The sequence below is a fragment of the Paramormyrops kingsleyae genome, chromosome 11 (assembly GCF_048594095.1).
Source record: "Paramormyrops kingsleyae isolate MSU_618 chromosome 11, PKINGS_0.4, whole genome shotgun sequence".
Taxonomy (NCBI): Eukaryota; Metazoa; Chordata; class Actinopteri; order Osteoglossiformes; family Mormyridae; genus Paramormyrops; species Paramormyrops kingsleyae.
The window spans coordinates 5,659,365-5,684,524 of NC_132807.1; the positions used below are offsets into that span (position 1 = coordinate 5,659,365).

A 25,160-nucleotide genomic window follows, 5' to 3' on the forward strand; every position below is an offset into this window, starting at 1 on the left:
CAAATTTTTATGCATGTGAAAGTTGATTATCTGAATAAATATAAATCATGTTTCCAGTACCTCACAGGTGGACTGTTTACTGGACCGTTAAATGATGACACACAGTGGCATAATCTGCCATTTATCTACACTTGTCTTAAAACAGACAAACATAACTCTTCCACTTAGGTGTATCAGATGACACTCTAAAGTTCTCCATACTGTCACAGATTCTGGACTTTGTGTGCGTCCTCCCTGCCCAGAGGGGTGTTGCTGTCCTTCGTTTTGTAGCTCTCAAAGACGCACTCCTTCTGCCGGCGAGGAAACCTCTTCAGGAAGAACGGGTGCAAGTAGCCATTGTAAAAGTCCAAGGCGGAAAGTCGTTTCTTCAGCATGACAGCCCTGAATGCCACCCAGCCATCCTGTCACACAGAATAAAACCTCTCTCACTTCTGCGAGTTGAACCAACAATGCCGGTTGCACAGGTGCAAAATTTCCAAAGTAACATGGAGCACAATTGTTATTCCTCACAGGATGTTTACTAGGGTGGTCCTTAGCTATGAGTCATATTTTAAAGTGGCATTTTTAAAAATGTTTTTCATGCACTAACCCTTTGTGACACATTGTCAGAAACTTCCTGGAAACATTTTTTGTAGTTTTATTGATGTTTAGAGGTTGCTCAACAAGATCAATCTGTAGCTGCAAATTATCAAAAAATATTCAATTTCAGCCAAACTTTGCTAAAAACAGAAGAGCTACAACAAAAATAATGTTTGCTTACCCGCAAAAAATGAACAAAAAGCAAAGAACAAAAACTGGAATTTGTAATCAGCAATCAGTAAATTGACACTACGGTCAAATATTCAAGCTGGCTGTCAGTAATACTCATTCTCTCATGTCATTCATTGAATTGGTAGCTAGAAGTTGAGCATCTAATTTTTTTGCAGTTTAACATCAAGGGTGCTCTCTACCATATTTCTAAACATTTGGCAAATTAAAAAAAAAAAATCATAAAATTTAACCAAATGAAAAACCATGTAAAAATTTGAAAATATATAAATCTTGAGGGGCAGCATGTGGCTCAGCGGAGTAAGACTCTCTGCCTCTGATCGGAAGGTCACCGGTTCGAGCCTGGCCTTGACCAAATCTTAACCCCCAGTTCTCAGGGCACCGCAACAAGGGGGGGTGAAAATATATATAATTTATCCACAGACATCAATGAGTATTAATTATTAACTTAAAGTTGACCTAAGAACAAAAGAAGGCTTTTTATATATATATTAAAAAAAGTTCTTATTGAATGGTTGCTCCCTGAATGTTTTTTTTAAATAACGGTGTTTTTCTTGGTCTATTTTTTATTTAAACGTTTCCCCCCCTAAACATAACATGCTGAGGTTAAATGGTGTTACATAGGTGAGAATGGTGTGTGTGTGTGTGTGTGTGTGCGCACTGTGATGGGTTGGTGCCTCAGTCTGGGTTGTTCCTTGCCTTGCGCCCGCAGGCCCTGGCATTTTCATTTTTAAGGACCACCCTAATGATTACTTGAAGAATTTTTCGGGTCGGACTCACCTTGCAGCTGATCAACAGCGAGTCCGACTCCCTGTCGTAACGGACGGTTCCTGGGGTTTCTGCCACTGCACCTGTCACATGGGATTAGCCAGTTAGCACCTCGAGAAACCAGACTTGACCCAAATCATATATAGCTTAATACCACCAGGTTTCTAACAGAACTTTTTCATTGAATCAGCCATTACGACCAAACGCAGGCCATCACACTATGGCCAGTGACAAATTATATTATAAAATAAACTGCATTACTGCAGTACTTTAATAATTCTGATAATTCTGTCAATAATATGAGCCACCATGCACCAGCAACTTCAAATTCACCTGAAAGTGATGTAAGGAACTTTCCAGCAAAATCCAAAAGCTTGATGGGCTCTCCCATCCAGAGGGTTCGTAGGGGGATCTACAGGCAAACATTATCTGATTACTGCCCATTCGTAACTAGTGCATGCAGCCGCTTCTGCCACAGACGTGTTCTCACCCGTGAGCCGATCGCTCGAAAAAGACAGTCGATCTGGTCACACGTGTGCTCCTCCCACACGATCCAGCTCATGGAACTGCTAATTTTGGGAGCTGCGGAGGATTAAAAGGTCACATGATTATGCCAAGGTGGGGTAAACCGTGTCCGGGGGGAGGGGGGGGGGCTGTACTTCACCTGATGTCACTCCTTTACTCGTCTGCTCTCTTCTGTTTGCAACAAATTCCGGCAAATTCTGTAGAGTGTCAATTAACTATGGGAGAGAAAGTTCCGGAAACCATTAAACACTCCTCCACTTAAAGAAGCAACAAGGTGTTTTTTATTTATATAATTTTTTACGAACCAACTTGGCTCCCATGGTGGCCAAAGTCTCTCCAAGCTGTTCAGCTGTAGCGTTTTCTGGAACTGGGTAAATACACTGGTTCAGAATGGGGCCCACATCAAACCTAATATGGAAAAACAATGTAAGTATGGAGCAAATACTACCAGTCAAACATTTTTGTACACCACAACTTTTTACCACTTTTCCAGTTATTTCATGAACTGGAGATTTTTTATTCTTGTTAAGCACTGGAAAGTTGAGAGAACAACTATAAATGAAAATATAAGTCAAATAAAACAAGTTTCCTTTATAACATGGAGAGAGTACATGTCTGTGTGGTGATGGCACAGTCAAATGGTCTGTTTCAGCTCATGAAAGAGCAGCGAGCGCTTAATGTCACTTGTAAAAGAATGCCTCTACTTAACTCTGCTGTTATAACTGCTAGAGGAGGTTACTTTGATAAATCAAAGATATGACATTTTCTTGCTAATAAAGGTACTCAAATGGTGACCATACTGAGAATTTATTTGTTAGTAGAGAATACTGACTGTATTTTTTAGTAAATATCAAGTGAGCAACAAGCCAATGTACAAAATCTCAGTGTGTGCAAAAACTTTTGGCTGGTAGTATCAATATTCATAAGGAAATAGGACCAGTTCAGCATGTGCCAATAGTTCATCTGAGTTGTAGAAGTAGCAGACTTTCTTCTCAGTATTGTAAATGGACACCAGCGTCCCACAGAAGGAAATTACCTCTTTGGTCTGATCTGCATGATAGTCACCCCAGAAACAGTGTCTCCATGGAGGACTGTGTGGAACACAGGAGCAGGACCACGCCACCTGGGAAGCAGGCTGGGATGGATGTTCAGGATTCCACTGTAGACAGGCAATAAAAACAGGACATAAACAAGACCATAAGTTCACTATAAGAGCCTAAATCATGAACTTGCAGCAGCTGCAACTGTAGAACCAATTAAAAATACACCCAGCTCCTATATTCATCCAGTTAATATGGATACAATTTCCATCACAGAACCAAGAGAAAGCTAATTAATGACTGAGCAGTTATTAATACTTACTATGGAAACTGACCGATCAGGTTCTCTTTAAGCAAGCAGCCAAAGGACACCACGACACCCACATCAAACCGGTCTTGGACATTTACATTTGGCCAGTCATGAACATGAAGCTGGTTCTGGAGCGCAAATCTCCTCACAGGAAGGTCCTTTGGCAAGGTAACCACTTCAAGCAGTTTCACAACACCACTTCCTGCCTTCTGTCTACAACAAGTGGAAGACAAGACATACAAAGAGATATTATAGCGTTTGTATCTTGTCATTAGTTCTTATTTTGCATGTTACACGTAGCAGGATTCTAAATCACCAACTTTGGTCAGCTGGCTGGAGTGAGATTTTCAATTCCAGACAAGTCTGCATACACATGCACATGCATTTACAGTTTTATTACCTTGGAAATAGTCTGTACGGTTTGAAAGCTTCCCCAACGGTTTTGGTGTAGCTAATTTTAGGTTTATAATGGAATAATATGGATTTGCCGTAAGCCTTCTCGCGTGAACATGAGTCTGAGGGCGTGAGTGTCACGCCAGATGCGTGAGAGTTGGTAACCCTGGCGTGTGTCACCTGCAATGTACTGGCATCCCATCAAGGGTATTTGTGCTGTCTGGGACAAACACCACCACCCACCACCCCATGGATAATGGAACGAAAATGCATGAGCTTCCCTTACCTTGAGGCAAACAGGTGTTTGAGAGATTCCTCAGCAAAGCTGTCTGTTCCGAAGAATAACACCCTCCAAGGAGGACTCGTCACTACGTGTGTCTGACTGAAGGGGACCGAGTTGTGCACAGCGTGAATCTGATGCGTGGAAGGTCCTCTGACCCACAGCCGGACTGACCGCCGCTTATCCGCACAACGCTGCCCGCAGAGTCCTCTGAACACAATCCCTTCTGCACAAACATACTTCATAATATTCCACATCCCTGCTCGACCTTCGTAGAATTATTACGGACCGACCGGCTAATATCTAATCATTTATAAGAAGACGTAGTGCTCTTAACCTAAATATAATACATATTTTAAAGACAAATTTAATTATTGTCACCGTGAAACGATTTCAAATGAGTATCAGAAACACACTGCTACACATAATAGTGTGTTAAACTATGTTGTCATAAAAGCCATACTGAAGCAAACGGACTTCCACCACAGGAGCCACCATCATGTTTCTTTGGGGAAAAATACACTTCCGGTCTCCTCAATCTCATTTCCCCGGATCATTCGACCTGTGATTAATTCGTTCCTACCTAATCAAACCGTTCTTACAAACGGAGCTCAAATCATATCCTTCGTTGCTATATATAATCTTTAATAAGTAGGCTATCTCATATAAATATATTTAGGTGTATGTGTTGCTCTTGTTGTTACAAAAAATAAATATTTATGATAATTTTCCCTGAAGTATTATTCATTTAATCCATCCATCCCTTTTCCATTATAGGGTTGGGGGGTTATTTTAGCAATATAATTATATAATAAAAAAACAATGTCTTGCTTAATCATTCTTCCAAAAAGAACCATTGATCTCAAAGTAAACAAGCTTTAATTGAAAGTGAATGTTTCTTGGATACAGTACATTACAAATGTGTGTTTTCATTCAGATGAGTAATATACTGCAGCCATGTGGCTCCTTTGAATGTGGCCCGGGGGTCATTCACCTTTTCATGCCCATATTCTTCTTCTGAAGGGATAAAAGGTGCAATGCTCGTACTCATAAATATTTCAACAGAGCTTGACTGATGAGTCACAAATTCCTGGGTATATGGTCTAAATGAAGCTATAAGGATTTAAAAATGCATAGATAAACGTTGCGCTGAGTGATTAGCAATGAGTTCGCAGCAGAAAGTGAGCGGAGCGACACCACTGCACTTTGGAAAAGCCGTGTGCTGAGCCTGTCTTCGTCCTCTTTGCCATGCTGGCTGTTCTCTGAATTCTGTCCGCCCCCCCCCCCCCTCACCCCCCACCGGTGCGTCCCCATTCAACGCTTCTCTCAAAAGGTAAGAAAACAGATGTTAAAATGTGTTTTTGTATTTTTTGCTTTTGGTTGCTTTATTTATAAATACGCAAAGCCCAGTTTCAATTCATAATCAAAAAAGTGCAACTGTAATGGGACCTCTACAGTGTAAAAGAAGTGCTGTCCCACAGTTTCAGGGCCGTTGCTCTGAATCCAGATCTGGTTTGGAAATGATGTATGTCTGAGAGTTTTTCATAGATGGGAAAGGAGAGAACTGAAAACAGCAAAGAGCAGCATTTAATGATGCCCACCAGTGTTATAATTTCAACACTGCTTTCACAAACAGGTTGTTGAGTTGTAGAAGAACACCAAAGAATGTCCTACACCTGGATTCTGATATGTTTCCTCATACAAGGTAGAAGTATTTATGTATTTTAAGAATACTTCATACTGGAGTCATTGTATATTTATGTATCTGTGTAAATGTTTACAGTCACAGTGACCTTGTGTTGGATAAGCAATTGTGGCAGATGGATGGATGACTGAAATTTCTGCAAGGAACATAATATATTTACAAACGAGAGGAGGCCATTTGACCCATCAAGCTCGTTTGGGGAAATTATGGAAATGTAGTTTCATGCCGATGTAGTACCATTGTCGTATTGGTGTTAAGCTGCTGTAATTGTGGTGCAATGGTGGTAGTGGACTGCAGTGCTATAACCGTGTCACGTGTCTGTACTTTCAGAGGCAGGAAGCTTTATGATCTACAACAGCATTCACAGCTTGTGTTTGCAAGACTCTCCACGGAACCACACTCTGCAGTTAGGGTACTGCGACCTCAATGCCGACCTTCAACAATGGCTCTGGAAAGACCAGCAGATGTTGGAGAATAATGTCACGAAGACGTGCCTGTCTTCGCAGCAGGACAGCCCTGTCCTCACTGCTCCGTGTGACGGCAGTGACGTCCTCCTCTGGCAGTGCCAAGGCAGTCGGCTCATGAACCACGACAGATCCCTGGAGCTCACCACCGACGGAAGCCGCCTCTTCCTGGCCAGAGGCAACAAACTGTCCAAATGGAAATCTATTGAAATTGGCGACATTTGCAAGGAGCGTCAACGTGAGGAATCGCTTTCGTTTTCTTCTTTCCATGGTTTTTGCTTGACCTCAAGATGTCACCCATTGTCGCACACTTTCATTATCCTTAGCTGATATTCACGGCAAGTGTTGTCTAATCCTGGCTTTTTGACGTTACAGAAAACAATTTGATTAGTGTCTAACTGACAGCTGACAAGTCCTGGGTTGACCTCCCCAGACACCTGTTTTGTCTGTTTTGTTCCATCACCAGTGTAGCTTAAATTATCATACTGAAGACTTGATAAATGAACCAGCTTGTTCAATTAGTTATTTAGGGTGTGCAGATGTAACATATACAATATCTGCAATGGCTTGGAGTTCATACAGGAATGGTCAAGAACCAAATAAGCTCTTCAGTGAAGATACAGTATGAGAAGTTGTGGGTGATCAAAAACCTACAGACCCAGAGCCCTAAAGACCATGGTTGGGCACATTTAAATTACACCATCCATCACCTGCCTTACAAACACAGTGTTCTTCAGCAACATGTCATTAACAGAGAGAGTAACACAGTCTATCACAGGTAGCCATGGTCACACATTGTCACATCTTTCCTTCCTGCTGTAACTGGGTACACAGGATCAAAAAGGGCTTCTGATGACTCTGACCACTTGACGGTGCCAGACGCTGAACCTCCACAGAAGGAGATGTCTGAGGAGCTTATGACCCTTGAGCAGAGAGAGTTCCTTCGATGGTATTATCGCACAGAGGACAGTGAGTGGCTTTACTGCATGTCATAAACTGTCATAACAATGATCTTAAGTGGCTTAACTCCAGAGTACTGGGGAGACTAAGTCCCTGGGTGTGTTAGACTAATGTCCTGCGTCTATGGTTCCAGCTGTGTGAAGCTTGAATTCTAAGGTTTAATAGGTCAAATCTCCCACCAGACAATTTGTTGACTCTAATATCTAATCTAATTTAATAATGATGGAAAACTAGGTTTAAAGTTATGCCAGAAATGCATAAATTTAATAATGATAAATCTGTGTCAGACATACACTTGACCAGCATCTTTCTTTTTATAGGTTTTGCAGTTTTGTTCATGATTTTCATTTTGCTGGTCAGGTCATGGTTGTAGTTAAAGGATAATTTGCCTGGACTTAAAACTTACGGAATTCTGTACATCTGAGAGTTTGACCTTGAGAACGTTGTCATAGGTGGGAATGAGGGGAGGTAAAGATATCTCACAGCATTTCATCATTTTCACATCCCAATAAAACTAAGCAGCAGGGAAAATGGCTTTTCATTCTGATGCCCTGATCCCGTTCCACATTCTAGCTTTTATTGGACAGTACAGGCAGTATAGTAGGTCATAGCAACCATAAAACCTTCCTATAAAATCTGTACGAGTCTTTGGTTTTATTTGCTAACCTGGCTGTTGAAAGCACATTTGAATCAAATTCAGCAGTTTTTAACAGCACCTTAAATTCCCCCGGATTTGGTCTGGAGGGCTGTAAAACGGCCTGACATGACCATCCTGTCTGCTATTTTACAGCGTCTTCCTGGAAGTACGCCATGCTGGCTCTGTCCTACGGGGCACTCCTCATTGGCTGCGGGCTTCTAGTCACAGGACTAACAAACAACAGGTCAGCATATAATTGGTTTACATTTAATCAAAATGGATACATTATGCCACATAATAATGAGGGGAGCAATGACCAATGAGATGTGAGTAAAACCAATCAGTGATTGACAGAACATCAAAATCCTCCAGAGGGAGCCTCAAAACCTTATCAGTTACTATGTAATACATTCAGACATTTGACACCAAGCGCATCATATTTAGTACGGTGCTGACTGCTTGTGCTTACGCCTTCCAGGAGCAGAAAGCAGGCCAGAGTCCAGACCACAGAAGGGGAGGAGCTTCAGAGAATGACCGGGGTCAGGCAGGTCGACGGGCCCCCAACAGAGAGGCACCAATCAGAGGATCTGACATTCAGGTGTGGGGAGAAGAATGGGCTGACCCTGAACCCTGGGCTTCGAGAAGAGGACGTCTGATTGGTCAGTTGGCACAGAGTGGACTTCATGCAAAGACTCTTCATTCGTCAGATACTCGAAAGAGGAAGATTAGAGGGCGGAGCTTAGAGATGTTGCCTTGTGTTTATAACTGTACTCATTTCTGAATCACCTGAGGTAAAGATAGAGAGACAACAGACCTCCCTGCATAATGAGCCAATAATGTTAACCAGTGCACAAGGTAAATATTAAATTATATGTATGCCATAAAGGTCCAGGTATTTCAAATGAAGAGGTTAATGTTTTAATAAAAATATTAATGCAAATTTTCAAAACTTTATTCAGTTAAAAGAAATTCTGTGCAAATTTGCTGTAAAGATTGTAAATATGCGTTTAGCTGCTTAATCCACAGTGACTTACAATTATCAGAATCTTACAGTGCTGGATATTTTACTGGAGCAGTTTTACTGAGCAGGATAAGTACCTCGATCAGGGGCACAGCCATAGGCTCCCATGTCACTAGAACTTAACCCCTACACTACCTGTGCACAGCTGACTTCTTTTATTGTAAAGCTGAAAGAGTGAAATACTTCCTCAGGTCCCCACTCCAAACAAGCGTTTCTTTCTACCTGTAGTTACACACTTTGGCCACAAGGCTGAAGTAATGAGCTGCGTAAAATAGTTAATGATGAAAAGAAGAACCAGAAAAATCTTCAGTAACTCACAGTAAACAAATATATTTCTTCTTGGGTGAGTTAAATGACATTTTAATAATATTCTCATATTTTAACACTAATTTGTTAACTTTGTCCCTAATTCTTGGCTATCTGTGAACGCTGTGGAGCATCATAAGCAGAACGCAGGCCTCATCTTGGTGCCTTTACCCTGCACCGGGTCACGGAAAGAGAGCCGCTCTACTTCAGATGCTGGTAATCAGCAGTGTCTAGGCAGGCAAATCTCCGCTCTGTGTCACCAGTGGTCAGGTGATATATCCTCCAGCCGACTCATAGCCTCACATTTTGGAAGAAAGTTCCGTGGGTGGTGAGATGTTTCCAGAAGAAACCAGACCAGGCTGCAGGTTCCTAAGTCGCTCATTGTCGGTGATCGAAAAGCGGCACTCAGGACCTCAAAAGGGAGGCAATTTCAATCATTCGGCCAAAAAGGGCAGGTGCTCAGCCACGCCCCTCTGCAGGTCCCCAGTCCAGGTGGCGAGCAAAACCTCGTAACTGGTATTATTTACAACAAAAGCTAAAGTGGAAGACAAGTGTACTCACAGGTCAGCTCTCAGACTGACCGAGGTAACAGCTGAATATCATCAAGATTCACAAAGCACTAGGAAGTCAGAAGATCTTGAAGCCTTTGAGTAGGGTGAGCGTGGGGGCACGGCGCTTGCTCTGCGCTCGCGAGGACTTGACGGTGACCAGCTTGGCCGTGGCTGGGGCAGGCAGCTCCCTGAGGCAGGCGGTGAGTGGGGGGACGGGGGTCACATGCTTGTCCTCGCTGATGAAGAGTGGCCGTGAGGCCAGACCCGCCTCCGACTCCCTCCGTGCCTCTCGCACCGCCTCGTGAAAGACGTGCTGCACCGGGGGGTAATTGGCGCAGGCGGACACCTCGAAGAACAGGCAGCCGTATCTCGAGGCCAGGCTCACTGCGTCAGATTTGCTCACCTGTCTGCATGACCCAATAGAGAGGAATCGTTAAAACTGGTACCACCCGACTGACTGAGTTTGACCATGTGCACAAAGGGACACAAGTCACATGGTAACAAGGTCTGTTAAGAAGTTAAATCTTCAGTTTCAAAAATAAGCTTAAGGGCATCTGCGTTTACTTTAATATTGGAACCAGTTCCTCAACACTCATTCAAAACTCAACACTCATTAAGCAACACTCCAAACTCAACACTCATTAAGCAACACTCCAAACTCAACACTCATTAAGCAACACTCCAAACTCAACACTCATTAAGCAACACTCAACACTCAAAAATCAATCAGCAATTCCTTAAACTTCATGCTGACCACAGCACCAAGGTGCACCTGTGTCTCTCCATGTCCAGCTTATTCCCCAGCAGGATGATGGGGGTCTCAGGGTGGAGGCCCTTAGTATGGAGACTCAGAACATCCAGGTACTGCTGGCAGGTTTCGAAGCTGCGTCGATTGTCGATGCTGTAGACCACCAGGAAGGCGCTCGCCCAGGTCAGGTATCGCTCACAGTTTGCCGGCCCGTCCTACAATTAAGGTGCACAATTAGGAACTGGCCAGTCACTCAACCTGCACCAGTCATATGGGCAGCCAGTCGGAAAAGACTACAGAGAAAATGGCCCTATTCCCACCACATGTGGAGGATGTCAGAAGGTAGAGAACCTCATGTGTGGGTCTATAGGAGGTTACAAACAAACGTGAGTTCTAGAGAAGCAGAACTTCACTCATACCGTATAAGTAACTTCAGCAAGTCATCGATCTGTTTTCTGTGAGGGCTTAACCAACGCAGGGTAGCGGTAAGACTCAGTATATTTTTTCAGAAAGTAAATCTAACTGGGTTCTGTACCTGGTCAGCAGTGTCCATAATTTTCAGGAGGACGGGCTGTTGATCCACCACCTCTTCAGAGGTATATGTGTCTTCTGAAACAGGGTGGGCACATTTCAAATCTTATAAAAAAAAAAATAGCTTCCCTTCATCCCAAAGTTAAAGAACCGTTTATTCAGCTGTGAACCACAAGCAGGGTCTCAAGGATGTGAACCTTACCAAGGTTGGGGTCATACTCGCTGATGAATCGCCTGGTGAGGAACTTTACAGTCAGGGCTGCCGAAAAACAGAGACACTTCTGTTTAACATCTGACCCTCTCAGGACCTGTGTCAAAGCCCTTAAGTGCATATACTTGACATGGACAACCCTCTTGATTTCAGCCCTCTATATTAGCATTTACTCAAGTGTTAAATCCAGTTTATTTTCAAAATATTCACTATAGTAGAGCAACAGGTGACTGTCAGTGATAGCAGTAGATGCCGGTGGTTGTGTCTAAGTTTAGTCGTTCATAACTTGACAAGGTCCTATTTGACCATAATAATGATATTTTCAATTGAAATTCTGACTACCCACCCCACTGGCTATCAGAATACCGCTGAGTGACTGTAGATTGATCAAAAAGCTGCAGAAATTCGTTTTTGAGAACATCTTAAACAGAAGAACAGGAAATGCGTAAAATATATGCAATAACTAAATTTCTCCACAGACCAAAAATCGTTCGTACAGCCCCGATCCGTACCTGATTTCCCAGATCCCGTCATTCCCAGCACGGCGACGTTACACTCGGCTCGCCCTCGGTCGGGAGCGGAGGCAGCGCTAAACCCCCGAGATCTCCCAAACATTAAGGACATCCTGGGTGGCAAATATGCAAAGAAACCCTACGGTAGATGTATCGCGTTGGGCGTGTACATGCCTGTAAATACAGCGGGACACACAGTGGAAAAATATCATTAAATCAGCGCTGGTAGTATCGATACATTAAATACCGTATAAAGTGGGGTGAAGTCCAGCAGGTTTACCTTCAAATGTGCTCCGGATCCCAGAAACATTGATTGTGAAAGTTTAAAGTAAAAATTAATTACATATTTTTCTTCTATAAGATAGACTTAAGCTATATCCATTCATTGAGTAAAGACCGGCAAATTAGAGAAAGTTTTTTGCATTTAATTCCAGGGGAATTATTTAAATGCCCCGTGTTGTTATTTTCTAACGAAGCGGTTCAGAGGTTTGAGGTTTTGCATGTCGAGATATTAAGACGGAAAAAGCCCGATTCGCCGAGGAATGCCGGCGCTGACGTAGGCTGTCTCATTATCTGGCTCCTTGTAAGGGAGTGGCTCACACAGCCCGCCTTGAAGTGATGGAGAGACGCGTGAAGTTTAATCCGGGGAACATTATAAGCATTTATTCTGACATTAATCTCAGAAAGCGCGCACACTTTAACACGGACGACGGGGTGTATATGCACGTCTATGCAGGGGGAAATACATCCTGTTATAATACTCCACATTATATTCCCTGCAAGAGCGACATTTTCAGGGATTACTCATATAATGTAATTATTTTTAAACCATTGTTGTTAAGTGTGTAGCAGGAAGAAATTATAATAATCATTTGAAATCTATTGTATTTCTATCATTTCTGTATTTAATTAAAATCGGAAAAATACAGTTTCACACGGAGAACTAACTGGATTCCTGCAGAAATGAAGGACGAATGAGAGATCTCGACACTGGGTTTAGCTACACAATGATTGAAGCCATTGGGGGTGAGTTATATGTACAGAAATGCAAATCTCTTGATGCAGTGTCCTGAGATAGGCAGGTGCCCTTATGTCATCCTGTGTGTGCTGGATCTGGCCCACGTTTCTGTATCTGCCCTGGGGGAGCATGTCATTGGGCTTGCTGTATCAGCTGCCAGAGGTTATTGGGAGACAATGGAAATTTGATTGGCAGGTGGGGTTCACAGTAGGGGGGGGGGCATGTGAGGCTGGGAAGGGGTGTTCCAGGTCAGCACAGTACCTTTTGGGTCGTTTGAGTGAATTGGCATTAGAGCTGTTGCCCTTGGTTACTGGTTTTTAACAATTATTTTATGCTGAGGTGTCAAGAGATATGGACAATATTCCGGTCACTTTGAGAACATAAAGAGGATTTGAGTCTCCATTATCTGCTCATACGTTCTTGTCAATAGAGAATGTGTTCTGACAACAGATCCCAACACATTATGATAGAAAATGATTTTAAAAGGTTTTGACTTTTGATACAGATAGCAGTGACCTCAGATACCATTCAGCTGCAAAAGCGCTGAAATTGGCATATTCCCAAAAATCAAGATCACATCCAAGAATAAATGTCTATAAATCGTTAGCATAGTAATGTCTGCTTTGCTACATGCATCAATCCACCTTGCATCTCTACGCATAAATGTCTGTTTTTGCATGTCAAATGTTTGCATGTCATGAAGTATTAACTGCTCCCCTGTCACCCTGCTATCTATAGCCAGTGCTATTCTTACAGCCAGGAAAAATACCGGGATCAGTACAGTAGATACTTGTGTAAGAGCAGCTACCTTGTGTAGAGTACACAGTGTCATCTTCTGGAAAAATGACTAGGAAAAAGAAACGCTTTTCACTATCCAGGTAAATTTTCTCGGCAGGCTGTTGTGTTATTTTGCAGTTTAAGTGTTGGGAGAAGGTGGTTTAAACATGGTGGAACCTAGTAGTTGCTTTGAACTGGGAAGTGAAACCAGGCAGCCAGATTGCGGACCAGGGAAGCGTCTACGAGAGACAGCTCTGAAGGTGAGAGTGGAGGAGAGCGTTTTCCTCGTCGACAGGGCCCTGCTGCTCCAGCACTGTGAGTATTTCCGAGCTCTCTTCCGGTCTGGAATGAGAGAGTGCAGCCAGGAGGAAATTCACCTGAAGGGTCTAAGCGCTCGCGGGTTCCTGGTCATGCTCAGCGTGCTGAGGGGCGAGCAACCCATGCTGGATGCCGACGAGATCGTCGATGCCGCGGAATGTGCCGGATTCCTCCAGGTGGAGTTTCTCGCCAGGCACCTCGTAAACATCATCAACTCTGACAACTGCCTACTCATATGTCAAGTGGGAGCCAACTATGGGATAGCAGACCTCCTCCACAGTGGGGCGCTGTTTCTCCGAGACTCTTACCGTGACCTGGAAGGGGCGGCCAGTTGTCTCCCCAAAGAGCTGTTGGAGTACGTTGAATCTTTGACCCCCAGCACGTACGTGACCGTCGGCGCCCACTCACCAAGTGTCGAGCTGCTGCAGGACTTCGTGCGGACGGTGTGCTATCTGGATGAGGATGAGAAGGACTGGAAGGTTCTGACTGACTTGCCAAACGAAGCCAGCACCACCATGGCCGGCCTGACTGTCCTGGACAACAGGCTGTACATCGTTGGAGGGGTGCGTGACATTACCAACCAGGTGGTCGACTCCTGCTTCTGCTACGACGCCTCTGCCGATACGTGGAGTACGTTTGCCAGCCCCCACCAGCCTCGCTACAACCTCACGCTGGTGGGGCACGATGGTCACCTCTACGCCATCGGGGGGGAGTACAACAGGACGGTCATGTCCTCGGTGGAGATGTATGACGTCTCCACCAGCACTTGGTCCCAGGCCTCCCCATTTCCCCACCCCGTATCCAACGCCCCGAGTGCCAAAGCGATGAGTCGGATCTTCATTTGCTCATGGAAGCCGAAGGGTGCCACTGACATCCACGAGTACCTACCCGGGGAAGACAGATGGACGCTCCTCACGACACTAGTCAGGCACCAGAGTTATGGCCACTGCATGGTGGCCCACAGAGACAACCTCTATGTCATGCGCAATGGGCCCTCGGATGACTTCTTGAGGTGTGCTATTGACCGCTTCAACCTCACCACGGGGCAGTGGACAGCCATGCCGGGCCACTATGGCAACAGCAAAGGCTCCCTGTTCACTGCGGTAGTGAGGGGTGACTCCGTTTTCACATTCAACCGGAAGATGACCCTGGAGTATGCCATTGAGGACGACGCATGGAAACCGAAAAGGCAAATGCGGGGTTTTCCACGAATCGGCTCCTTCTGGACCTTTCTACTCAGGCTGCCAAAGCCTGAGAATCAGCTGGTGAGAAAGAACAACAACTATCAGAGGTTCAAGAACCAAAGTCGCCCCCATCCCTCATCCTCTTTACACTGCGCTCTTTGATGAGAATGTTTTATGCAGTTTATTAAACAATTTATGAGCATACCAGTACTCTCCCTTTCATTTATGTACGGAAACAGAGACAAGAATCTTGTTACATGTGAAAGGGAGCACATCAAAACATTCTGTGAGATTAGGAGGCACCGTTTGGGATAACAGCTCCGCAAAACTGGCACATTTACAGCAAAAGCCAGGAACGTAGCACTAATTACTTACTTCCCCCATTTGCTCGTCCCCTAAACGTACCTAGTTTTTAGGATTGCATTTGCCCCTGAGAATGAGCAGCTTATTTATGTATCATTGCCTGAGAACTTCCTAGTTTTATTATGTTTTCATAAATTGTTGGAGAGTGATGTCTGTTCTCCGCTGTAATACATGCACAGAATCGTTTTGAGTCCTAAATGAAAAGCCTTATCCTGTTTTCATAACAAACAGCCCATTTATATCACGTCCCCTGGGCCGGTTTGCCAGACAAACGTCAATTTGACGAAGCAGAAGGAGCGTATATTTCCTGGCACCCCGGTCCATGTGGGTAAGCTTCCATAATATGGTCAGAGTTTACAGTATGTAAGAAGGGGGACAAACAATGTACAGATCATCTTGTTCTGTATTTTTTGTTTAGTCACTACCAGTGAAAAGGTTTTGCACACAATGAGAGACTAACAAATAAAAGTACAGTGTGTTCACCATTTGAGTACTTTTATTAGCAAAAAAATGTCATATCTTTGATTCATCAAAATTACCTCCTCTAGCAGTTATAACAGCAGAGAAAATCTGTGGCATTCATTCTGCAAGGGACATGAAGTGCTGCTCTGTTTCATGCGATGAAACAGACAACTAGTGCATTTAAAGTTAAAGGACAGCCTAGAATTTGACTATGCCATTGCCACACAACCAGTTAATAGGATGAAAGTCATGCACCATTAGAACCTCTTTCCATGTTATAAAGGAAACTCGTTTTATATTTTACTTATATTTTCATGTATAGTTATTCATTCAACTTTCCAGTGCTTAAGAATTAAAAATCTGCAGTTTATGAAATAAATGGAAAAGTGGTAAAAACCTGTGTGGAAAAACATTTGCCTGGTAATGTATATTCTGGCTTTTCTGTGGAGGGACATTAACTGAACAGAAAACCCTCACATTTGTCATCTCCTGTCTGTTCAGTACCTAACCAGCAGATACACGTTCTGTTTGCTACGGCTGTGATCTGGTAACCTGGACTCTCAACAGGGGCTTCTGTACGGTACTTTCCGTGTAAGAATAACATCCATATCTGTTTGCATATCCTAAGCAGGACCTTGTGCACATGCAGGAATCATAAAGAAAAATGTACAGAAAAGCAGAAACAGGTGGTTGGTAGGTTAGAAGAGTATAAATAAAACTAAGATGTTCTGGAAGTTTCTATGGGACCACCATTGCTTGAAGACAGCCCTTGATGTCTGAACGTTAAATGAGCCATGTATGTTCACTTACTCATCTGATACTTTTCCCCAAAGCGGCCGACGGATTCACCCATTTACGCAGCAGGCTGTTTCGCGGGGGTGGTCCGAGTAAGTCTGTTGCTCCAATGTGTAAAGCGGCAGCCTCCCTTCCCAGGAACTCGGTCAAACTTGCATTTTTTAGGCAATACGTTCCACTCATTTAGCAACAGGAAGTTTGACTGACTGAATAACTGCCTGTTTTATGGGTCTTACACTTTGTGCACGTACAGTCTAACACCTCCATCGACAGTAATGATTGTGCCAGTTATAATTATGTCAAACTATGTCATTCCTTTGACATCAAAACAGGCTTATTTAAAGCAGCCGAGAAAAGTCGACGATGAGAAGATTGAGACCGCAAAACAAAAAAATGTGAAATACTCCCCCCTCCAGCTATGTCTCACTAACGAGCCATAAATATGACTGCTTAGGATTTGGGCTGGAAGTACTTCAGAATAAGTGTGAATGTTAATAAAATTTGTATCCTAAATACCAATCAACCATCTCAACATCTATGTGTGTGGAGTTTCTGCCCGTGTCATTGTGGGCTTATCTCCAGGTACTCTGGTTTCCCCCCACAGTCCAAAAACAGACTAAGGTGGATTAGAGTTGCTAAAATTGACCGTAGGTGTGAATGAGTGTGAATAATGCAGCTCCAGACCCCCCAGGACCCTATATAGGACAAGTGGGTATAGAAGATTGATGAATAGATGGATGGATGGATGGATGGATGGATGGAAAGATGGCTGGACATCTGGACAAAGTCTGACACATTATGGGTGTTTCTCAATATGCGTACTTGACCGTACTTGTGCTCTTGTGTACCCATTTTACGTCATCTGCCATTGCCGAAGACCAGTTCCAATACTCAAGAACAGAAGCACAGAGGACGATAAAAATCCCAAGATGTCGCTCTTGCCCCATCCCAAATATCAAGCGTACATTCATTGCATCCTCAACAAATGAGACGAATCCCATGATTCATTGCGCCCCATATTCATACTTGGGAGGCAAGTTAGCAAGACTGGTCTTGCCAAGATCACAAATACAATCTTTGCGTTCTTGGTATTGAGAAACACCCTTTGAGGATTTTATCATGGGCAACCTAGACGCTGCATTGTGGCACACGGCTCTGGAGTGACAATCCTGCAAGTGCATCATGGGATAGCAGCTGGGCCCATCACGCAGCGTGCATCATCAGCTCCTCCAGGGCCCTCTCCCTGTGGTTCTCATGGACCAGCAGCACTTCCTTAATGGTGTTCTGCTGGAATCCCATCTCGTCGAACTGGGCCAGGAGGTGCAAGAACTCAGCTGCCTAGGAGTTTGGGGATAGGAAGATAAACAAGAAACCATGAGATCCGGAGTCATTTGAAGACGAGAAACACGCCCTGGATGGTGACATTATCTTGGCCAAAGCACTGCTATGGTGAACATCAAGCCCTTCACATCCAGCGGTGGTATGCTACTTGGGTCTGAAATAAATGTATTATTATTATTATATTATTGATGTTAATAATAATAATAATAATAATAATAATAATATTTACATTTATATATGCGAGTTAAAGTTCTGTGTGCTGGAAACAGGCAAAGCACAGACGTGACATTTTCCTGATGGACTCAAACAGCAGTGTGCTGCGTGGCTGAGTTGCTTCAGTTAGTGAAAAGTGATGTTAGAAAAAAATATTCAAGCTTGTTAGAAGCAAGACTGTCTAAATGTCTAAACAAGAAATCAGAGTGAAAAATCAGTTTTTACATATTTGTAAAAACTGTAAAATGCATTGCATAAATAACTTATTGGCCTTCAAAATTGTCTCTTGCTTCTTAATGCTGACAATCTAGTGTAAGTAATACTTGGAGGACATTAAGGTCAAATGCAGCTGGCCCCCCTAACAGAACAACTGACCCCAGTCTCGCCCCCCCCCCCCCCCGGTTGAAATGGTCTAGGATCCCCACTGTTCACATCGACATCTGCTGTTCAGTTTCTGCAAGCTTTTTTTTTTTTTAGAAGAAACTGGCATGAAAGAAATCTGAAGAACCGGCCTTGGGCTAAAAATTGACAGCAGAATTGGTCTTAGCAGGAGCGGGACTAAGACAGTCACATGGGTATCAGCTGATACGGCTCGAAAGACAACGTGATGGATTGGTGTCTCAACCTGGGCTGCTCACCTTGGTCTCGCAGTTCTGGAACATCTCTAAAGCCTCTTGGACCTCGGTCACGTCGAAGCCCAGCTCACACAGCCGGTCACATGACAGCAGGTATCTCAGCATCTGTGGGGACCAGAGGCACTTACAGGTACACATATGGAGACCCATGTTATGTATGTCAGCCTGGCAGAGTATCAGGATACCTCCTGGTGTACGAGACAGAATCTTCCAGATTAGCTAAGCCACGATTAGCTTAACCCTTTTCCAAAAAGCCGTTATCCTGCCACACCAGCTGCAGTCACACGTTCATGCTCCCCATCAAACTGTAATTAGCATCCGATTCCCGGATCATATCAGAAATCCCTTGAAAATGGCAATAATGTTTAAGCGAAAGATAGTGACATGTGACAGACACTCCAGCCAATCAGAAAACAGGATGAATCAAAGGCTGGGGACTCTCTGTACTGAAGATTGTACTGTACTGCCACCACTGCTCTGTAGCAGAACTTAAAAGCACAGAAGGCTCCCCCCGGGAAAATGCCTGGCCTGGTCAACGGTCAAGCCATGAGTTTATGATCCTCGGGGGGGTGGGCAGAGTTCACTGGTTCCCATGAGAGCTGCTGTATGATGCTGAGAATGAGGCGATAAACACCAGGTTTGGAGGCTCCGGGGAGCAGATGTCTATTTATATCTGTTTCCTTCTTCTTTTCTTAGGAAACCAACACCAAGTTTTGGAAGTTAGAACCAGATGTTTCCTCATCAAGCTGGAGAGCAATAGCGAGCTTAAGACGTGATTCTGGGAAGGGTTCTTTAAGAGGAAAAACCCACTGGCAGCTCATTAGACTGCTTACATAAGTGGACTCTAAGCAGCTACATATGCTCATAGGCAAAAAATGTAGCCATGAATCAAACTACATCGTGGAGATACGTCAGTTTGAAAATCGTTCATTGTTTTTCCAGTGCTTAATGTAAACATTTGTAAAGCATGAATTAAGATGAGGATTACTTTGGTTTGAGATAGTTATTAAGCTGCCACAAAGTGTTGCTCATCTAAATATTAGGCTTGGTGCTTGGAAATGGACATCATCTCCAACGTACGGAGATTTGGCTCCCTGATATCAGAGCTCTATAGCTTCAGTGTATAACTGTCTTCAGCTTAGTTGCTGCTGAGGGTCCTTTCTCCAATTCCCAGAATAGACTCCATGGCTGCAAATGGTCAGGAGACCCAGTTTTATCATACCCCCCCCATGGACATTACCAGACCTGATCTGGGCTCTGCCAGCCTGTCTTCTGCAGGGCAATGATGGCTGTTCGCAGGGGGTATCCCTGCTCCGTGATGGTCTCCAACAGATCGCGCTCCTCCTGGCTGAGGGCCGACAGAAGCTCGGCCGACGAGTCCGCAATGGAAGTGTGGGAATCCAGGGGTCGGCCTGCCGGGGGGGGGCGGGGCTGACTGGAGTAGGGGCTTTGGGACTTCAGAGTAAACAGAACACTACATCAGAGCCCCCCAAATAAGACCAGAATTCACACCAATAATGGAGCGATTTGTCATAGCGACCCCCAGCCCTACAGTCCTAGATGTTTATCTCACGCTGTAAATTCCGCCTTTAGAATTTCAAAATAAGGGCACAAAGGAGATTAATATCAGAATGTATTACGCCATGAAGATCTGTATGCATAACCTTGACATGCCCCACTGCTGAGAAAGACATTTCCAGAGCAGTTGTACTTGTTAATCCCAACCAGCTTGGTAGGATTCCAGGAAAAGGCTTTACACTAGTTATTATTAGCTGGTTCATCAGTATAAACATATGAGAAATGTGAGCAAACATAGTTTGGACCCCTGTACCCCAAGAAGTGACATTCAGCCTAAACAATTCATGCTCAGTTCCTGAATGAAACATACTATGTCATTTTCCTTCTTTCAACTATAGAATCCCTTGCATGTCAATGATGGTCGTGGTGGATTTTATACATTCCGACCTGACAAATGTTTTGAAGGACCCATGTCTGAAATACTTCTGATGCTCTGAACGGTGATCCGGATGCCTGGCTTATCGTTTATAGTGTTTCTAACACCTGGCAGCTTCTAACAAGGTCATGTAGTTTTTGCCAAAGATGGCCGTTTTGACCATACGGAGGTAACCAAGGTCTTCACAAGCGAAGTATCTTCTTGGAAGCACAATGGTATCAAAATAGCCAGTGAAACAGTGCCAATTGATTGTATATGAGCTAAATGTGAAGAATAAAATCCCTGCATTTTTTCGGGGCAGAGACATGTGTGGTTCACGTCTTACCTGCATTGCTGTCTGGTGCTGCTCCACCCTGGAGGTCTGGACTGTTGAGGAAGGTGCTGGGTCCCTTGAGGTGGATGAGGCACAGAGTCCAGAGGAACCAAGACAGCGTGGCCTGCTAAGCTGCCAGTGGGTGGCGCAGTGCAGTGCAACGCCCCTATGCAGTGATGACTGTCCGTAGCAGGCTAGGCTGCAGGAGGACAGCTGGGGACTCCTGAAATCCAAAGGCCCACCTCCTTCTGACAAGCTGGGCACTGGCACTGGGCCAGAGGTGGGTAGAGTCATTGCTGGGTCTTCACTGGAGGAACCTTCATCATCCTCAGAGCAGCTGTCCATGTTGTCCTCAGAGACGGAGATGGCGAACTTTACCCTGGGTGGCAGGGGACCTATGGTCACCTTGGGGTTCAAGCTGAGGCTCCCCAGACGAGGGGACGGACCCCAGAGCTCGGCGCCCCGTGGGCTGGCCAGCCGGCACACCTCGGCACTGCCGAACATCAGCCAGTGAAGGGGGCAGGACGAGGTGATCTCTAATGGGGCATCAGGCTGCTGCACCTCGGGGCACCTGGGGTACCCCCCTACCAGTCCTGCCAGGACCCAGTTCTCCAAATGGAAATCATACTGGCAAATAGAAAAATCACATGGTCACGCAGCCAGAAGACCCTGAAGCAGGATTCACACAGTCTTCTGATAATCGCCCACCAGTGACACAGTTTCAATCAGTAAGTGTCAAACACAAAGCTTCACACCAGCCTCTGCATCACAGTAACGCGAGGATTTATCACAATCTGAACATTCACTCTTGCTTACATTTTCCCCTAAACTATGTGGGAAAAGGTGCATTTGGGCCTTATTGTTTTTGGACTTATCAGAACGGTATAGAATTCTAATCCTTCAGATGTCCTTCTCCAAAATAGAAGAACGCGAGACAAAATCGAAACTCAGCTCATCGCCAAATAAGGGCCTCCTCCCCATGGCTGAGGATAGTAAATTCTATTGGATGTCCTACGGCAGAAATTAATGATGGAGAGATACTGTAAGAGTCTGCAGAAAGATTATAGAGGGTAAACACAGGCAGAAGGTGCAGAAGCCCCGCAGAACAGATCACCAATGCCATCTATCGTTACTGGGGGACGCAGCACGACATTCAAGAGCAGGCTATTTATGGAGGGTCGTGCTGAAGAAATCACAAAGAGCTCGGTTACAGGAGAACCATTAGATCTTGACAATACTTACAGTCACTACTCAGTTACATAAGATATCCTTTTAAACATTTCTGATAGAGTACCAGCTTAAGAGCTAAGTGTTTACAACAGGAATTTAAGCAAAGGCCTGGAATGCAGAAGGCAAGCTAAGATGAAGACACAAATTACACAGAATGGTGACCAGCTAAAATCTCTAGATAATACAGGATTTGAGCTTGGCGTAGTGCCTCGCCTAATACAGATTGGTTACTTAGCGGGGCTGCAGTTCTGACACTATTATGAGTATTATTATAAGGAGATGAACTCTGAGATTGGGCGAGCTTATCATAACATTAGCAGTAATATAACACTTCAGGAGAGTCCACTGAAGGTGATGTCCCATTTTGTGGAGTGGGGGGCTGCCACACAAACACACACACACACACACACACAGATCCAGGGATTTTGACGGCAGGGTGACAGTTGGGCTCTGACCTCAGTCTCCCACATTAACTGCAGGACGTCCGGGATGGGCAACTCGGGGGCCATGACGGGCTGAGGCATCTCCATGGAAACACTGGGGATCTTGAAAGGGATGTCCGCCAGACTGCTCATCCCGGGTTTAAAAAAACGTCTGGTTTAAACAGCGACAAGACAGTCACACACAATCGGTGTCCTTCTGAGTTTTGGTGCAAATATACTTAAGGCAAGACATCTAATCTCGTCTATCCTGGGCCTGATTCTGTGCCTGCATCTTAAAGTTCTAGTGAACCATACCGCTTCACAGAGTTATATTTACAGAACCAGTCAAAAGTTTAGACACACCAAGCTGCCTACAAAGGAGAGTGACAGTGTCACATCTCATGACCTGGCCACCTGACCTAAACACAGTAGAGATGGTTTTGGAGGAGTTTGACCAGAGAGTGAAGGAGCAGCGGCCAGTGAGAGCTCAGCATATATGTGGGACCTCCATCAGGACAGCTGGGAAAGCATCCCAGGAGGCACCTCAGGACACTGGTGTAGAGGAGACAGGAGGGGCAGCCAGTCCCTGGAGCCATTGGGGATAAGGGTCTTGCTCAAGGGCCCGATGGTGACATCACTCTGCTGACCATGGGATTTGATCCAGTAACATTCTGAGTCCAAACCCATAAAGCTGCCCCACACCCCCTCCAATAAATTATTTCTTGCTTAATACTTTTTGTATAAGTGCATAATTCCATGTTATTTTATAGCGTTGATGTCTTCCTCTTGATTCACTGTATTTACCGCCTTACACAATGGAGGATTAGCCAACGCGGGGTTTGGTTAAATGACTGGCCGGCGGCCCTCTGTAAATAAGACTGGGGACCATGGGCCTCTTCCCACAACACTGGCTCTGGCAAGAGGCCCACTGACAACCAGTACGAATCACCCCTCAGTTCTGCCACAGGGGGTTAATAGGCATGAGGGGCAATTAGGAACAGCTGGGCCAAGGTCCTGGGAAACCTTCAGAACCAGCAGATGGTTCTGGGTGTCATCCACATAATCGCAACACCGGCTTAATCACCAGCTGCTTTCTAAGCTCTAAATTGGCTTAAATTGCTAACCCAGCAAAACAAAAAGTTAAAAAACTGTAGTTTTATGTGAGTGTTTTAACAGCATCATTATTGGAAGTAAAATGATTTCATCCTTTAAAATTCTAGATTACGCATTTAGACAACATCGGCACAACTTTAAAGACCAGGAAAATGCTACCAAAGCAGCGGCAACGTATAGCTGGTTTGGAGAAATACTGACACCTACAGGAAGATTTGAGGGTGAGATACAGTACATGGCAAGTGTCCGTTCCACCTGCTCTCAGGTAGCTGCTAGTCCACTACATTCCCACTTCAGATAAAAACATTAACTGTAAGGTACCACTGCAACCAGAAAAAGACAGCTGCATTTTCCTGACTACATAACATCCAATTGTCCCTCTACATCCATCCCACCAAAGCCATTCATAAACATCGCCCATCTGCAGCTTGCATTCAATCTTAAATGTCATTTCACCATCAACAAAGATTTAAAGCACCATGACACCCAGCATTACATAAGCTCAGTAAAACGACTTTATAACCATGTTTGTAGCTGGAAGCTGAACACCGGATATGTGAATACCTGGAGGTAACCGACGGCAACTAGGTCCACCCGGTGGATACTGGATTCGGCTGTGTTTGGAGTGCGGGTGGACTCTCACGCGTTCAGGCCAAGGAGAGAAGCTGAAAGATCTGGTGGTGTCCAGAGGGGGTGATGCGTCTTAAGTCACTGATTGACCTCCATAATCCTCCCTGGGCTACTAATCCGTCGTCATGACTTACTAACATCATCCGTTTACCAGTAACAACATATGGTGATACAGAATGACCCTTCTAGGCAAATCCGGGCTGCACTGGGAGAACCGCAAAGAAAGCAAGATACCCAAATCCAAATTAGGCGGTCGAGCCAGACCTGAATTTTTTTTTTGAAGACTTTTTTTTTTATTTAGTATAATGTCAGATGGTTAAATTTGACCTTGTAAAGGAACAACTAAATATCTCCACGGCTTTGCCAACTCAATGACTGTGGCGGGTAAAAATTTCAGACAATTCCCGCCAAGTAAAACGACCTGTCTAATGTCCAGATCTCTCCTGAGCGCTTCTGCACATTGCACACAGTCCAAAAAAGATAAATGCACACAGGCACAATTCACAATTTGGGTTTTTAAAACTCGCATGTTCTTAGATCCAACACCAATGCACACAGGATTTTTTTTTCTCCCTTTGCTTGCTACACTTATAACAGAAATAGGTGCCATTTTAATCCATGTAAAAATGTAAACTATCAGGAAATTCAGGTTTGGAAGAATA

General features: G+C 44.4%; 5 protein-coding genes across 8 annotated transcripts; 2 read left to right on the forward strand and 3 right to left on the reverse strand.

Moving 5' to 3' along the window:
* Window positions 1–45: 45 nt before the first annotated feature.
* Window positions 46–4,630, reverse strand: mtfmt (mitochondrial methionyl-tRNA formyltransferase). Of its 2 annotated transcripts, XM_072717898.1 has the most exons (9): window positions 4,091–4,630; window positions 3,424–3,624; window positions 3,098–3,220; window positions 2,367–2,469; window positions 2,201–2,276; window positions 2,027–2,118; window positions 1,870–1,948; window positions 1,549–1,619; window positions 46–401 (listed from the first exon to the last, which is right to left on the reverse strand). In XM_072717898.1, exons 1-9 carry the CDS (start codon window positions 4,339–4,341, stop codon window positions 204–206), a joined length of 1,194 nt encoding a protein of 397 aa, XP_072573999.1. In that variant the 5' UTR covers window positions 4,342–4,630; the 3' UTR covers window positions 46–203. The 2 variants fall into 2 exon arrangements, with proteins under 2 accessions (XP_072573999.1, XP_072574000.1); XM_072717899.1 differs by lacking the exon at window positions 4,091–4,630 and having other exon boundaries at window positions 3,437–3,556.
* Window positions 4,631–5,749: 1,119 nt separating this feature from the next.
* On the forward strand, window positions 5,750–8,751 carry LOC111845018 (uncharacterized). Its single transcript, XM_023814054.2, has 5 exons — window positions 5,750–5,789; window positions 6,120–6,491; window positions 7,088–7,222; window positions 8,004–8,094; window positions 8,329–8,751. The coding sequence occupies exons 1-5, from the start codon at window positions 5,750–5,752 to the stop codon at window positions 8,504–8,506; spliced, it is 816 nt and encodes a 271-aa protein (XP_023669822.2). The 3' UTR covers window positions 8,507–8,751.
* Window positions 8,752–8,784: 33 nt separating this feature from the next.
* On the reverse strand, window positions 8,785–12,300 carry rasl12 (RAS-like, family 12). 2 transcript variants are annotated; one of them, XM_023813942.2, is made up of 6 exons: window positions 12,011–12,300; window positions 11,731–11,904; window positions 11,210–11,266; window positions 11,012–11,082; window positions 10,501–10,691; window positions 8,785–10,135 (listed from the first exon to the last, which is right to left on the reverse strand). In XM_023813942.2, exons 2-6 carry the CDS (start codon window positions 11,840–11,842, stop codon window positions 9,805–9,807), a joined length of 762 nt encoding a protein of 253 aa, XP_023669710.1. In that variant the 5' UTR covers window positions 11,843–11,904; window positions 12,011–12,300; the 3' UTR covers window positions 8,785–9,804. The 2 variants fall into 2 exon arrangements, with proteins under 2 accessions (XP_023669710.1, XP_023669709.1); XM_023813941.2 differs by having other exon boundaries at window positions 11,012–11,085.
* Window positions 12,301–12,431: 131 nt separating this feature from the next.
* kbtbd13a (kelch repeat and BTB domain containing 13a) lies at window positions 12,432–15,916 on the forward strand. 2 transcript variants are annotated; one of them, XM_023814246.2, is made up of 2 exons: window positions 12,432–12,756; window positions 13,664–15,916. In XM_023814246.2, the coding sequence occupies exon 2, from the start codon at window positions 13,693–13,695 to the stop codon at window positions 15,187–15,189; it is 1,497 nt and encodes a 498-aa protein (XP_023670014.1). In that variant the 5' UTR covers window positions 12,432–12,756; window positions 13,664–13,692; the 3' UTR covers window positions 15,190–15,916. The 2 variants fall into 2 exon arrangements, with proteins under 2 accessions (XP_023670014.1, XP_023670015.1); XM_023814247.2 differs by lacking the exon at window positions 12,432–12,756 and having other exon boundaries at window positions 13,722–13,840; window positions 13,944–15,916.
* Window positions 15,869–25,055, reverse strand: LOC111845019 (uncharacterized). Its single transcript, XM_023814055.2, has 6 exons — window positions 24,433–25,055; window positions 22,789–22,927; window positions 21,116–21,730; window positions 20,082–20,291; window positions 18,840–18,941; window positions 15,869–17,985 (listed from the first exon to the last, which is right to left on the reverse strand). The coding sequence occupies exons 2-6, from the start codon at window positions 22,906–22,908 to the stop codon at window positions 17,851–17,853; spliced, it is 1,182 nt and encodes a 393-aa protein (XP_023669823.1). The 5' UTR covers window positions 22,909–22,927; window positions 24,433–25,055; the 3' UTR covers window positions 15,869–17,850.
* Between the last annotated feature and the right edge of the window lie 105 nt (window positions 25,056–25,160).

Excerpts from the sequence above, each read along its gene's own strand:
- mtfmt (XM_072717898.1), bottom strand. The coding sequence starts at position 4,341 with ATGTGGAATATTATGAAGTATGTTTGTGCAGAAGGGATTGTGTTCAGA. Across the intron at positions 3,625-4,090 it reads AAACACCTGTTTGCCTCAAG|ACAGAAGGCAGGAAGTGGTG; the intron begins GTAAGGGAAGCT and ends CACTTGTTGTAG. Across the intron at positions 402-1,548 it reads CGCTGTTGATCAGCTGCAAG|GATGGCTGGGTGGCATTCAG; the intron begins GTGAGTCCGACC and ends TCTGTGTGACAG.
- LOC111845018 (XM_023814054.2), top strand. The coding sequence starts at position 5,750 with ATGTCCTACACCTGGATTCTGATATGTTTCCTCATACAAG. Across the intron at positions 5,790-6,119 it reads GATATGTTTCCTCATACAAG|AGGCAGGAAGCTTTATGATC; the intron begins GTAGAAGTATTT and ends CTGTACTTTCAG. Across the intron at positions 6,492-7,087 it reads CATTTGCAAGGAGCGTCAAC|GATCAAAAAGGGCTTCTGAT; the intron begins GTGAGGAATCGC and ends CTGGGTACACAG.
- rasl12 (XM_023813941.2), bottom strand. The coding sequence starts at position 11,842 with ATGTCCTTAATGTTTGGGAGATCTCGGGGGTTTAGCGCTGCCTCCGCT. Across the intron at positions 11,086-11,209 it reads CGAGTATGACCCCAACCTTG|AAGACACATATACCTCTGAA; the intron begins GTAAGGTTCACA and ends ACCCTGTTTCAG. Across the intron at positions 10,136-10,500 it reads CTGGACATGGAGAGACACAG|ACAGGTGAGCAAATCTGACG; the intron begins GTGCACCTTGGT and ends TGGGTCATGCAG.
- kbtbd13a (XM_023814246.2), top strand. The coding sequence starts at position 13,693 with ATGGTGGAACCTAGTAGTTGCTTTGAACTGGGAAGTGAAACCAGGCAG.
- LOC111845019 (XM_023814055.2), bottom strand. The coding sequence starts at position 22,908 with ATGAGCAGTCTGGCGGACATCCCTTTCAAGATCCCCAGTGTTTCCATG. Across the intron at positions 18,942-20,081 it reads GCTGGCAGAGCCCAGATCAG|ATGCTGAGATACCTGCTGTC; the intron begins GTCTGGTAATGT and ends TGGTCCCCACAG. Across the intron at positions 17,986-18,839 it reads TCCAGAACTGCGAGACCAAG|GCAGCTGAGTTCTTGCACCT; the intron begins GTGAGCAGCCCA and ends CCAAACTCCTAG.